Source organism: Scatophagus argus, chromosome 10 (genome assembly GCF_020382885.2).
Source record: "Scatophagus argus isolate fScaArg1 chromosome 10, fScaArg1.pri, whole genome shotgun sequence".
Taxonomy (NCBI): Eukaryota; Metazoa; Chordata; class Actinopteri; family Scatophagidae; genus Scatophagus; species Scatophagus argus.
The window spans coordinates 17,869,557-17,881,790 of NC_058502.1; the positions used below are offsets into that span (position 1 = coordinate 17,869,557).

Sequence of the window (12,234 nt, forward strand, 5' to 3'; positions counted from 1 at the left end):
AATCTAGTCATAATAAATTACTTCTTAAGCTGAAATGCCAGGGTTCTTTTAGTGGCCAAACTTCAGAGTCTATCTGAAACTTAAGCAGAGGACAACCTGGAGCTTAGTCAAAATAAGGCACAGAATGATTCAGCCACCTGGTGTTAAAAGGAACTGACAATCCATTGTTTTTCTGTAATAGTTGTTCCCTCTGTCGTATGGCACTGCAAACTACTGACGGTGCGATTTTTTCACAGTAAGGAAATAGGGGACAGGCTTTTAGCAGTGTGCCACAAGATTAAAATACAAATCCTTTTAGAAAAATTAACGTACAAGCGTACCCTACTGTTCTCTGTATATCATGTCAGTGTAGCTTGAGCAATGATCAGAAAAACCTTTCGGCTCTGAAGAAAAGCCTTTAGCCTTCTGAAATGTCTCAGCATTTATGGCAGATGACTGATGTGTCTGTTCTTTGTAGAAAGTTGTTACTTATCAAGGGTGTGGATCATAAGTCACAGCGGCTGAGGAGGCACACAGAGCGTTAATCTTGGGCCTTGAGTCACAGTTTGATTAAGTGTGTTGTCAGGTATGAGAATTTCCAGTATCAGGACATCAATATTCCACAGATATCTGTAACCCCAGAGTGACGTTTCAGATAAGATTGAAGAGGACTGCAGCAGGAAGTGTAACTAAAGGGAAATGAACTCATAATGTATCCTTTGCTTGAACCTTTGCAAATGTTGGCGGAAATGTAATCAACCGGTTCAGATTCCAAACTAAATAAAAGTTTGTGGTCCTTTGAATTTAGCCCATATCCACAGTGGTTTCAGATGGCTTTTCATCTAAAAGGAAGCCACAGATGGAGAAGATGCCAATCGTCTGCTGGATGCTGTCTCCGTGCTGCTGGATTTCCTCTCATTCCATTTTGGCAGGAGATCTATGGCCGTGTGGATGTGTGCTGATATGTTGACGGTATTATTACATCAATTATTTGGCGAAGGGGAGGTCAAAGCCACACCAGCATCCTGTTTCCAGAGAGGAGTGCTTTGTGTCGACCCCCAGGCCACAATTAAGGCTAGCAGGGAGCCCAGATTCAATCACATGCATCACTCCTGCCCAACAGAAACACACTGTTCCAAACCCGGGACGCGCTGATATCAAAAATCATGCCCTAAGCTATACCGCCTGATAACAAAAGCTTGGGGGAGCATGTGGCCAGACTGTGACCCCTGTAATTATTCATTATGCTGGGCCTGTGGATCTTCATCATGCCTCAGACTGCTCTATAAAAAGATTTAGCATGTGAACCACATGTGGTGATAGAGTGATAAACAGAATGGTTGTTGATGGCATACATACCCTCGGAACGTGTCCAGTGAGCGCAGCCGTTTTTGTTTAGCTTCAGTGGTACTGTGCTCAGCTTCACAACCACGTGCTCCATCCTGCAGAATCAATCAGAGGACAGACATAATAATGCAGTATGGGTCATATAAGGCCGTATAGAAAGTAGCAACATTTGGTGACTCACCATGTGTGACCACATATATTGAATCCTTATTGTTTTGACTTTTAATTGCTATTTCTCTTTGTTGTTGTAGTTCATTTCTGTCTGCACTGCCTTTTTCAAGTCTAAAGTGATAATATTAGCTGATTTTACAGGCAGTTGGGGGCAGTGAAAAGACACAACCACACACTCACACCTAGGGACAATGTAGAGTAGCCAATTAACCTACCGTGCATGTTTTTGGTATTGTGGGAGGAAGCCGGAGTAACCAGAGAAAACCCACGCAGGCACAGGGAGAACATGCAAACTCCACACAGAAGGGCCCAGACCGGGATTCTAACCTGGAACCCTCTGGGTATGAAGCGACAGTGCTAACCACTGCACCACCGTGCCGCCCTGTACCAAACATGAAGCAACATTATCATTCATTTAGAATCATGTTTCTGGTCAACTCATTAATGTAAATGTAATAAATTCCTACCAACTCCTGTGAAAATATTTGGCTCTTTAGCTGCTAAATGCTCCAGTATGATCACAAACTTTGTGTTTTGATGCTGTCATGAAGCATACAGTGGGTTTATCAGATCTCGATATATTCACTGATGAGAACACAAATACTGAACCAACAGTGAAACCAAAACAATGAGCTTAAAGACAATGAAACTGAGGGGGAATGCTAATACAGGTGATTTTCTGTGAGCCCTTTCAAATGCAGTCATCTGATGTTAATGGAAAAATAACGATTAGTGCAGCTTCAGTTTTTTTGTCTATTAATTGCCTCATGTTCCTTTCAATAATTAAATATCAAAGAGCTGATTACGAGACCTCTTTAATATCTGACAAGTTTTGCTAATTGGCCTTCAGTTAAAATGACCCTCCTCTGTGCTGGTGATTATATTATAATTAAAGTTCTCTCTTAAAGTACTTTCTGTACTTTATGCCTTCTTTAAAGTACATTCTGTACTTTAAAGAAATTGCACAGTACATTCTGTACTTTAAAGAAAGTGGAGTTTGAAACAGAGTACATATTTGGAAAAACATAAAATAGCAAAATACAATAGTATACTATTGTATACAACCACAAAAAATAGTCATGTAATGCAGACTTGTTTGAGTATTTTATGTAACTCTAATTATTCTGAGGCATAAAAATGTTGACAAAAGCAAAAATCCAAATTGCTACATGGGTCAGAATTCCTCAAAACGATGCTGGGCATCTCTTGTCCTGGGTCATCCTCTGTCCTGTGTGGTGGTGTCTCTTTTTCCCCTCTCTCTGTGAAGGCAGCATTGAGATGACTCTGGCCTGTTGCCCTCTCAGTTGGATTAGCCTGACTCACTGGCCTCCATGCAGCAGTTTAAAGAGCCAGAGCAGGAAGACACCAGCACTAATATGTTATGATGGATCTGCATGCCATGCAGACAGCATATGGCGGACAGAGACATCTTGCTTGGAAGAATAAGAAGAGCCATTCATGCTCACCAACAAACACACAACAGCTCTTGCTATCAAGAGCGATGATTGGACGGATACAACGCTCTCTCTCTTCCATGTAAGTCTGCTGTACAATTGGCTCTGCTAACATTTGTATCAATCATTCCATTAGTGTCTCCCAAATGGCTTGATGACTGGAGTCTCAGAGCAATTTTGGTATGCATGTCTGGCTGTGTAGATGGCCAATGAAAATAATGCAATGTAACTGTTGGATCAAGGCAATGCTGACTTTTGCTTCTAAAAAAAAGAAAGCATAAAGTCAATCACGTACTGTAGTGGGGAAAATAAAAGCGGTACAGTTACTTCCCATTGTGCTCTTCTGAATGATTTAATTTCCTGGAACAGGAACTTTCAGCAACAAAGCCACCAAACAAATGTAGTGTTTCCACACATTTTTCTCATCAGCACATTTTGATGAATGGAATTGCGGTTTTATTGCAGCATCTTGAAGGTCTTGAGATCTTTAGTATCTCAATGAGAATACCAGTTGAGCAGTCATTCCATGGAAATCATTTGATTTGTTTAGGATTGATCTAAATTTAATTATTCAAATCATGTTGTCTTACTGAATTCTTTTAAGATATTAATCTGATGCATTCATTAGTTGTAGCATTTTACTTACATTATCCACTGAGCACTGTGGGCCTTGGCAGCAAATGGTCTTAATAAATTCTGATGTACAGCACCTCCTGTAAATGGAACAATAAGTTTGAGATGCCTGGTTCTGATGAAAGAGAAAGCAGTGCGAGATGGTATTTTCATTGTGAATGATCCAAAAAAATACAAACAAACAAAACAAAAAAAGGGGGTACCTGGAGATGAAGGGTGCCAAAATGAATAAGACAGTGATTATGGCAAGTAAGAGAGCTGCCACCAGAAGAGCTGGAAAATAAGAAAAGGTTTACAAATGGACGTTGTGTAATCAGACTGTGCCACCATACATCACATTCTTTCCATCTTTAAGTCAATGTCAGGAGCTTTACTGTATACTGTACATCACTATCAGAATAGGATCCGATTGGGGCCAAAAGGCCTGATTACCAGTCAAAACTGTCTGCTTTACTCGCCTCTGGACTCCCTTGTGGCTCTCTGATGCTCAACCAGTGTCAAAGGAGATCCCTCAAGTGACAAACAAGAATCTAATGGAAAACTCTGGGTTGATCCATCTCACTCACGCTGAGTAATCTAACCCTGCAGGCAACTGAAAAGGAAAATGTAAGGCTACACTGAGACAAGGATGAGAAAACAAAGTCAGAAGGAAAGGGCTGGAGGCCATCACAGACAGGAGTGGGGTCATAATGAGGTTTATAGTATGAGAGGGGATGACTGCCTTTTATAGGCTAAACAATAATGATATCTACCTAGATCATAGAAATTCATGTATTCATGGTTCAAGGAACAAAACAAACAAAAAGCTTAAGTTCCTGTATCTGTGTCACCGCATAATGCAGATAGAAATGTTAATGGAGACATAAGTGCAACATAAATGATACTAAATACCCCTTAATCTGATGTCTACCTTAATTTTGTAAGCGTTTTTTATGTAAGTGCGCTACATTACTGTTCATGCAGCAGCACTGAAAAATTAGAGAGACAATTTATAGCTGTGCTACTGATTATAAAAAGATGCATAGGCTCAGGAGAGATCATGGTGGTCTCCTTGCGTCAAAGCACCAGCAATTAGAAGGCAGTGTCTGTCTTTTGTGGAAAAACAAATAAACAAAACCTCAGCAGAATCCACACTATGACATCCACTCCGAGCAAAGAGTGGGCACTTGATCACCTTGGAAAAGTCACAGCAACTCAAACACCATAAAGCTCTCAGCACATGAGTGAAACAACACTAGAACTCTGCAACAGCCACACTTGCCCTATTAGTTATTGTCAGAATAAATGGATGCATTTCAAAACAACCACATAAAGTTCAGCTCATCGACATGTTTGCCAAAGTTGAAAGAACACTTAATAGCAGTCGATACTGTGGATTTGTTTGTACGAATTAAGGCCTCAGCAGGTGACTTGTGGTTTGTGGTACAATGCAGAATACAGTACTAACATGATTAAAGGATGGATCTGATAGCAGCTGCACAGAAACACATCCTTGAAGAATACCGCACCCAACAGATGACCTCATGAAGCCCCACCACAGCCAATCAATCGGAGACACTGAAGTAAACTTTGAAATTCCCTAACAGGGCAACTCTAACCTGTCTTCAGCTGCTGACCAGTCCATTACTTAAGCTGAGCAAGTCCTATGGGGAGTTTGTATAATCACCGGTCTGTGGAGCTAATGGAAGCTCATCATACTGTGAGGGGTGCAGTCACACTGACCATATATCTGCTCGGATAATGGCTACTTGGCCTTAAAAGTCTGATCTACAACATAATCTGCAATATTGTTAAGTAGAGTGTACATTATGGAGAGTGACGCTTTCAAAATCCCATTACGCCCTAATCCTTCCACACTCCCTAATGTATTACCCACAATCCTCCATGCATGGAGCCAGGCCTTCAAAACAAACAGAAAAGGTTTTCTTTTATCCCTTTTCAAGAAAGCGTGTCTTATCTAATCAATACACATCATGTCTCAAGAGATGGATGAGAAGTGCTGCTCAGTGGATGTGGACAAGACGAGTGATTCTCCTCCTTGCTGACTCAATTAAGTAGAGAGTAGATCAAAGGTTTGGCCTGAGCCCGGTTGATCACAAAAGCAGTCATATTCACTCTCCACCATTGAACTTCATCGCACTGTGTTCTGCATCAGTGTTGTGCACTTACGCAGGTATGCCTTGTTTGCTCTTTTATCAACAGTGTGAATGCAGGTGGCATCACTGGTAGCCTCTGACACCTGGATCCAAACAGAGAAATGACCTCCTTCTCCATATGTCTGACTCCACCTGCATGCAAAACAGCAAAATATCAAAACACTCTTACAGTAAATGCACATAAAACTGCATGCTATTTTCATCAATCCCCTCTGAAATTATATTTCCTTAAAAGCACACAACAAATTGCTTTTTCTTTTCACTGCTGCTCTCTTCCTCTTGACCTGGCTGTAAAAAAGGGTCTCCTTCTGGTGGTTTTATGATACCTGTGAAGCTCAGGAGCACCACCTAGTGTCTGCAAACCTAAAGTGCATCCCTCTGTCCTCTGCTCATCTCCAGTTTCAGCTCCCCAAAACATGCATTACACACTCATATTGATCCACTGTTGGGATGACATACTAGCTATCACTCGGAGTGTTTTTTCAAAGGGGAAAAGGAAATCAATAGCTGCACAGTCTAGTTAGAGACCTCAGCATTGATCTATAGGAAGCACAAGACCAGACCTCTGAGAGGGCAAGAAAAAAGCACCTTGGCTTGTCATGTTAAAAACCTAATCTCTGGTACCATGTTTACAGGTGATCCCCAAAAGAAAAACTCTGCCCTGGTGTCTTGTCAGTCCTGATTGTTTATAAATATGGCAAGTGTCTTCTCCAGTTAGCATCCTCAATGAGGTTTTCACAGGACATGCAGATCTGACGCTTTAATGAGCCCTTTTCATCAATATTGAAATGTCAGGTCTTATTAACCCCAAAAAGGCTCCTGATCGATACCTGGCGAAGTAGTTTAAGGGAGGGCATCATTCAGGTCGAGAAAGCAGGTCAAGATAACTCCCCCAACCCTGTAAATAATGTCGCAGACTGCTGATACAATGATTACATTATATCTGGAAACAAGAGCAATCCACTCCCATGGGCAGCGTTGACATGAGTAAACAGGAAACAAATCAGCATTTTTACATCTGCGAAGTTGACAGTTGATTCCATATTACTGATGCTTTGGTACAGTGTTTAACTTATTACCTGCAAAGAGTCACATTGTTGGTCTGTGACTCCACTCGCACAGTCAGGGTGAATTTAGTGCTGATCACCACAGATGCATTGTCGTTACTGGGTTTCACAGTGGCCAAATGTTGGTACACACACTGAGGAGTAAATACAGGCGACACACTGACTTTATGTACTTAATATACCATGTGGTCATGATGAATCAAAGGTATGTGGACTTAGAGGTTATACACCAGTTATACGTGCTAACCTAGAGGAAAATAAGAACTTGAAAAAAATGTGCCTATGTCACAGGTGCAAATAGGCAATAAACATGATAGTTTACATTTCTCATATGCAAAATTAGAATTTTTTTTATATGACATTCAATTCAAACAACCTAAAAAGGAAAAATGACCATTCAGTGGAACTGTCAAAACCTGTGCTCAATAAGACTATAACTTAGATAGTAACTCATTTGAAAGAATGACCAGATAAATAAAACACGTGACAGAGAAAAGCAGGCACATTTCACAATGACATACAAACACGAAAAGAGATAAAATCAGCCCTCAACGTACTTGTTGCCTCTCTCTTACATGCTAAAAATCCATTAAAGGGTGCACTGATTTTACACATGAAAGTCAGTTTACTGTCATAAAGAGTACTAGACAACCATTGAAAATAAAGTTGGATAATATCTGTGGCTCTGAAGGGAACTTCATAAAATCTAAAATCTGAAAATTAAACCTGAAAATTACAGCAGGTGACATCTTGACTTCAGAGTTTTTATCAGAAAGACTAAATTAAAAAACTGAAAATGTTTGACAGAGTTGTATTATAGAAAAAGTTGAATCCAGAGTTTTTGAAGACTGACTCATATAGAGACTAAAAGTGAGGATAAATCAGATTTTAACCATTAAAAAAAATCTACACCACATTTACATCTTTTTGACTTTGCTGGCTTGTTCAACAAGCAGAGAAACCTTGACAAACAGAAGAAAGGAAGAGACAGACCCACAGACTGTATATATTCATTACCTTGTAGCAGTAATCTGACGTGTAGAAGACCTGAACCTCTTCTGTCAGCTGGTTATGAAACGTTAACAAAGCCTGGTCGAGTTTCAGCGCTGCATGGACGTAAAGCAGCACTAATTTACAGCTGGTACACAAAGCTTTCTGCACATCATAAGCACAAGCCATCTAGAAGGCTGTTTACGATCTCTATCATAATCATGACACTGACTCAATACTATTGATTGATAGGTTCTCGTTCTACTGACATGTTCATTTGTTATGAATGAATTTTAAACTCAATTATGGACACCAAACATTGACTGTCACAAGAAGCTAAGCTTTGATAGAACAACGTGTCAAAACGTCACTGAAGGAACATTTTTGACTTCACACCAGACTGATCCACACTTCCCACTAATGAATCCCACAAGACTCACTCGATTTTATGTATCCTCCAAAGCTGCTGCTTACAAGGATTAACAAAGTTAGACTTGCTTGTAGCGGTCTCCTGGGCTCCATGCTGACACTTGACTCTTAACAGTCACTTCCCCTGCTCATCTTTATAACACTCACACCAATATAAAAAGTGGTCAAAGGGCAGCAAGCATTCGTGGTGGGTCCCTTTAACTGGTTTGTGAAGCATATGTTTTTGCTTTTGGATGAAAAATTTGTCTACAATTTTGTGAGAATGAATGATAAAACATACACACACACACACTTCACAAGCTTAAATGAGTGTGTGCAATGCAGAAGTCAGCACCATTTATACAACCAATCTAATGGTTTTGTTCTCAGCATGCCCTCTTTTCTAACCAAAACACTGAAGCACCATTCTCATTTCCCCATCCAGCCAACTGTTAAATGCTGATCACTTGTCACATCCTCTCCCTCTCCTCATTTCATTAAGCAGTTCATTTCCCTGAGCGCTCGCTGTGACAGATGAGTTCACCGGGGCCATCTCACAGGGGCAGCTCATTAACCTTTGATATGAACCTCGGCCAGCTGAGGAGCACAGCTAGCTTTAAAATCCACTGTCCTTTCGAACAGAGACATCATTAACGGGGGACAATTATTCTGGAGTTTAAGTTCATGTTTAATACGTGTGCATGTACAATGTAAAACAGATTATGAAAGAGTGTGGTTAAAGGTACAGTATCCTTTCATCAAACAGCAAACACTGCTGCATGGCCTCTGTGTTGATTCCTGCTACAATAGCTGGCCTCACACATGCCTTGTGCAACAGATGCCAGTTGATGATTAAACCCATGCTGACAGATGTCTGAGCAGCCTATCAGCAAGGAGGATTTCTGCTCAGGCTTGTGTGGGGGCAGCTAAGCAGGACCTACGGCTCATGTGTCGGATGGATTCATTCCAGTTGCTCTCGCTGGCTGCTGCCACAGTGGATTTGCCTCTGTGCAACAGGGAGCTGGAGCTAAACCTCCTCTGTGCATGAAAACACTCTGCAAACATGGTGAGTACACAACCTCTCTGGGGTGTGTGTCCAGTGTGCCGCACAGTGCTGCCAGCTGCCTCACACACCTGTTGCCTGTTCAGTCTCTGTCATACTCTAACACTCCACTGTATAATGTTTTACTGTAAGGTGTTCAGATAGAAACTTTGCATACAGAGCCTCATGTGTGATTTATGCAAGAATGACATAAGCTTTGTGTGTGTGTCAAGCTGCTGTGTGTGAGATAAATAGATGAGGTTTAACCCAGTGGGTATTGTCTGAGTGCTGCCTGTTCGCTCCACTGATAGAGCAGATTAGAGCGTTGCTATGATACCTGTTGATGTCATTGCTCTGTTTCAGGCTGTGGTTCTGCCATTTGTTAGTGCTATTGGTTTATAGACATGACAGCTCATCTGGGGACAAAACCCCCTCTTGGTTGTGCAATAAATAATAAAATCATATATTTATTTGGGGAATGTTGTGAAATGTTGACAGTCCAGTTTAGATTTTATATATTCAGGGTCATGAGGGCTGAACAAAATGAGCATGACTAACTTTTAAATCCATGTGATCCTGTGTCATGTGTCCAGATTATGACCCAAGTGAGAGTCCCCCTTCACCCCACCCCACCCCACCCCACCACAAACCTTTGAACAAGCTGTTTTTGGGAAACAGGAATGCAGCCTCTCATTGTTTCCAGATGGGATCCTATGCAACCAATCACAGTGTGTGTTTGTGAAACTGCCCCTCTCTGATCTGCTGTAATGTTAACCTCTGCTCTGTCCCACCAGGCTGGTAAAATTCAGAGTCTGACTGAGGAGGAGAGGACCCACCTACTCCCCCTTCTACGCAATGCTCAGTGGGTGGAGGTTGTGGGGCGGGACGCCATTTACAAAGAGTTTATTTTTAAAGACTTCAATCAGGTGCCCAATTGATCATAGTTTATTGCATTTAACTCACGTAACAAACAGCTACTGTATGTTATGTATGCACATGACTGCGTGATTTGAGGATATGACGTTGTTTCATTTCAGGCTTTTGGTTTCATGTCCAGAGTGGCTTTACAAGCAGAGAAGATGGACCATCACCCTGAGTGGTTCAATGTCTATAATAAGGTAGGAAACATTAATTATAACTCATGCAAAAGAGATCACAGCACTTAGGATGCTTGCATTTTTTGCCGAGTCAGTGCTCATAGCTGGACTTGGTCCTGACTGGCTTTCCTTCATGGGGAAAAGCCCAATGTTGTGAACATGTCCTGAAACTTCAAATTTATTAGTCTTTTAATTAAGGCAAATTCATGAAACGCACTAAATGGTCCCTTGCCAGAGCACTATCCTAATAAGTGAAGTTGGCTGACTGAACACAACTTTCTGCTGCTTATTTGGTGACCTGCAGCTTTACTGTTTTGGTTTACTTTCACTGCTCTGATCACCATTGCTTCCACACACAGCATGGAACTGATAAAAGCTCCGAGTCCTCAGCCTGTTAGCACCAATCTGCTGATAAACTTAGCATCTAGCTGATGAATTTAGCAGTTGAAGAGACGGATGAGTCCCTTTTAAGGAGTTGGTGGGGAGTAAAACAGAGCTAAAAGAGAGTGAGTATTGCACTTTCATTCACCAGGTGGACAGGAACACGATTCCTAATGAATGCTAATGCTGGTCTTTGTTTGCCCCGCAACAGTCTGCTAACATGTTCACGATCAGCTGAGCTAATGAAATGTCAGGGCTAATAAAATATCAGTTTGTTGGTGGCAACAAACTGTTACCAATATGTTGCCAATAAGTGACTAAAATATCAGTTGATGAAAGTTTAAAATATTTCAGATTTTTTTTTAATGTATAGGAAACCCTGGGTAATTTTTTTTAAATATAATAATAATATAAATTATTACCCCCACATAAACTATATTTTAAATCTCAACTTTATGCGTTCTACATTTTTTTTCAGAAATGTCAGTTTATATTTTAAAATGTTAACATTAGAGCTCACTGTTTTAATCATTTACGTTAAATTCCTCACTTTTAAAACTGACTTTTCAATAGACTTTCATGTTGGACCTGACATTTGAAATGCTTGCTGAGTTCACACCTAAGCTACCTCCAGATCTTACTTTGACATCAAATGACACTTTAAGGTTTTCACCTCAGCTGACACACCAACTCACTTCAACTCTTTTTTTGTTTGTTGCATGTAGGAGTACGGATAGAAATTTTGCTTTTATCTCATCTGTCTTTTCAGTCATTAGGAAGGTCAGTGAGAAAGTGAAGCGCCATCTTTAAACTAAACCAAATGCACTCACGTTTACTTTAGGAAGATGAGCCTCTTCTAATCATATGAGTGTCATAGCACAGTTGTCTTCTTCGCTCCAGGTCCAGATCACTCTCAGCACACATGACTGTGGAGGCCTGTCCCAGCGAGACATCACTTTGGCCACCTTCATTGACCAGGCATCACTGATGTGAGCAGCACACATTATCAGTCATTTCAACAGTTAACTTGAAGGGGTGGATATCACAGCCTTTCACTGATTCATTCCGCTGAGGATGTGACCTGCAAATCCAAAGAATAGGAGTCAGTTACTTCCCATATGTTGTGAATAGCATCGCTGTACATGTTAAACTGCAAAGGGTCTACTGTGTTCATAAAAGTATGTTGTTGTTGTTGTTGGTTTGCACTTGGTGAATAAATGGGATTACTGGCCAAAAGAAAAATGGTGAAATCATGTTTACAAGTCATGTCTCAGCAACATTTCAGTTTGTCATTAGAGTTAACATTCACAAAGGCGCATTTGTCCTTCTGTCACAACTTCTCCATCTTATGTGCCAAATGTTTTGTACTTTACTGTTAAGTAAATGTTATTTTGTCACTCAAACTGTTCTTGCAGTGACTGAGAAATGACCAGAAAATGATTCGTCATCAGACCGAATGCATTTTATTGAAAACAGAACACTGAAGACATCTGCTGTAGTCAGCTAAAA

The 12,234-nt window shown here is 40.8% G+C and overlaps 2 protein-coding genes and 1 long non-coding RNA gene across 3 annotated transcripts in view; 1 reads left to right on the plus strand and 2 right to left on the minus strand.

Annotated features, from left to right (window-relative positions):
* The window catches only part of si:dkey-192p21.6 (uncharacterized protein LOC565246 homolog), a 25,308-nt gene extending 16,038 nt beyond the window's left edge, over positions 1-9,270 (minus strand). The window contains exons 1-5 of the mRNA XM_046402548.1: positions 9,147-9,270; positions 6,820-6,979; positions 5,725-5,872; positions 1,713-1,766; positions 1,339-1,421 (exon numbers count right to left, since the gene is read on the minus strand). Of these exons, the coding sequence (XP_046258504.1) occupies positions 1,339-1,421; positions 1,713-1,766; positions 5,725-5,872; positions 6,820-6,979; positions 9,147-9,270 (569 nt within the window). The remainder of the gene's footprint in view (positions 1-1,338; positions 1,422-1,712; positions 1,767-5,724; positions 5,873-6,819; positions 6,980-9,146) is intronic.
* Positions 1,826-6,018, minus strand: LOC124066514. Its single transcript, XR_006844620.1, has 4 exons — positions 5,754-6,018; positions 3,788-3,857; positions 3,598-3,664; positions 1,826-1,879 (listed from the first exon to the last, which is right to left on the minus strand). It is a non-coding gene; the product is annotated as an uncharacterized LOC124066514 (long non-coding RNA).
* pcbd1 (pterin-4 alpha-carbinolamine dehydratase/dimerization cofactor of hepatocyte nuclear factor 1 alpha) lies at positions 9,115-11,967 on the plus strand. Its single transcript, XM_046401988.1, has 4 exons — positions 9,115-9,271; positions 10,042-10,173; positions 10,285-10,365; positions 11,626-11,967. Exons 1-4 carry the CDS (start codon positions 9,269-9,271, stop codon positions 11,716-11,718), a joined length of 309 nt encoding a protein of 102 aa, XP_046257944.1. The 5' UTR covers positions 9,115-9,268; the 3' UTR covers positions 11,719-11,967.
* The last annotated feature ends 267 nt before the right edge of the window (positions 11,968-12,234 follow it).